Source organism: Limulus polyphemus, unplaced genomic scaffold (genome assembly GCF_000517525.1).
Source record: "Limulus polyphemus unplaced genomic scaffold, Limulus_polyphemus-2.1.2 Scaffold6405, whole genome shotgun sequence".
Lineage (NCBI taxonomy): Eukaryota > Metazoa > Arthropoda > Merostomata > Xiphosura > Limulidae > Limulus > Limulus polyphemus.
In genome coordinates, this window is record NW_013672015.1 from 42,278 (window position 1) to 43,915 (window position 1,638).

Genomic DNA, 1,638 nt, shown 5'->3' on the forward strand with positions numbered 1-1,638 from the left:
TCTTATACTGCAAAATTAGGGACGGCTAGCGCAGCTAGCCCTCGTGTAGCTTTGCGCGAAATCCAAAAACAAAAAAACAAACTGTATTTGCTCAACCCTCCATCTGACCTCCCCATGTGGATCAGCTAAAGTATTTTTAAAGAGTATTAGTTAAGTACTTTTAAAGAAAGTGACTTCGGTAAAAATAAGCTTGCTGACCGAACGTGAAAGTGACTTAAAATTAATTCAACGCCAATCACTGAGTGACTTTGGGTAGTCGGTCCTTCTATTTTCTTGTCACGAGTCACGTCACGCGGTTTTATTGAATAACTTTTATTGGATGCACGGCTGACTTCTTTATTCCTACCTTCATTGTAGTTTCGTCTGCTTCCTTGATCATAAACCATGTTTTGTGAAGTAACAACCTTCTATTGGTTCCCGTTCCTTGCTCTGTTTGTGTACTGAGCCAATGACAATTTGGTCTACTCCTTGATGTCGTCCGTCCATCTTCTGGTTCTGGACTGTCGTCCACGTGAGCGGCATCTTTCAATCTTCCTTTGCAGGATGATCGTTGAGAGCTTGTTGGCCCTGGTGATGTGGCTAAAATATCTCAACTTTCGTCGTCTGATGTCATCAACAAGTTTCCGTTCTGCCCTACTTCCTCCAGTACTGGCTCGATCATCCGATGGGTTGTTCAGTTTACTCCCAGTATATTCTGATAGCCACGCATCTCGGACACTTCCGACGCTTTGATATGTGCTTTTTAAGGGTACAACTTTCGTCTTCTGATGTCATCAACAAGTTTCCGTTCTGCCCTACTTCCTCCAGTGCTGACTCGATCATCCGATGGGTTGTTCAGTTTACTCCCAGTATATTCTGATAGCCACGCATCTCGGACACTTCCGACGCTTTGATATGTGCTTTTTAAGCGTACAACTTTCGCAACTATAAATTGCTTCCGACCAGGCCATTGCTTTTAGCAATTTCACCTAGATGTTCATGCCAATTAACCAATCTCACCACTGCTCTTTCCATTCCGAGTTTAATACGGATCTTTTTGTCACGGCTGCCTTTTTCGCTGATGACTGTGGCCAAATACTTGAGGTGATGACTTATTCAAGAAGGGTATCTCGAAAGTGGATGTTAGTTCTTTCACCTTCCTTCGTGACTGCCACGACTTTCGTCATGGTGGTATTTATTTCCAGTTTGTATTCTCTGGAGACTACCTTCATCTTGTTTAGAAGCTGTTGGAATATGGAGACTACTTTCACCTTGTTTAGAAGCTTTTCGAGTCTGGAGAATACCTCCATCTTATTTAGAAGCTGTTGGAATTTGGAAACTACCTCCACCTTATTTAGAAGCTGCTGGAGTTTGGAGACTACCTTTACCTTAGTTTAGAAGCTGTTGAAGTTTGGAGACTACATCTACCTTATTTAGAAGCTGTTCGAGTCTGGGGAATACCTCCACCTTATTTAGAAGCTGTTAGAGTTTAGAGACTACCTCCATCTTGTTTAGAAGCTGTTGGAGTTTGGAGACTACCCCACCTTTTTTAGAAGCTGTTAGAGTTTGGAGACTACTTCTATCTTGTTTAGAAGCTGTTGGAGTTTGGAGACTACCTCTACCTTGTTTAGAATTGTTGGGGTTCGGAGACTACCTCCA

At 42.6% G+C, this 1,638-nt stretch overlaps 1 protein-coding gene across 1 annotated transcript in view; it reads left to right on the forward strand.

Annotated features, from left to right (window-relative positions):
- Nucleotides 1-1,372, forward strand: part of LOC111089483 — a gene marked incomplete at its 5' end in the record, with an annotated part of 41,077 nt that extends 39,705 nt beyond the window's left edge. Inside the window, one exon of the mRNA XM_022402088.1 lies at nucleotides 1,185-1,372. Coding sequence (XP_022257796.1) covers nucleotides 1,185-1,372 — 188 coding nt within the window. The remainder of the gene's footprint in view (nucleotides 1-1,184) is intronic.
- Nucleotides 1,373-1,638: the final 266 nt, after the last annotated feature.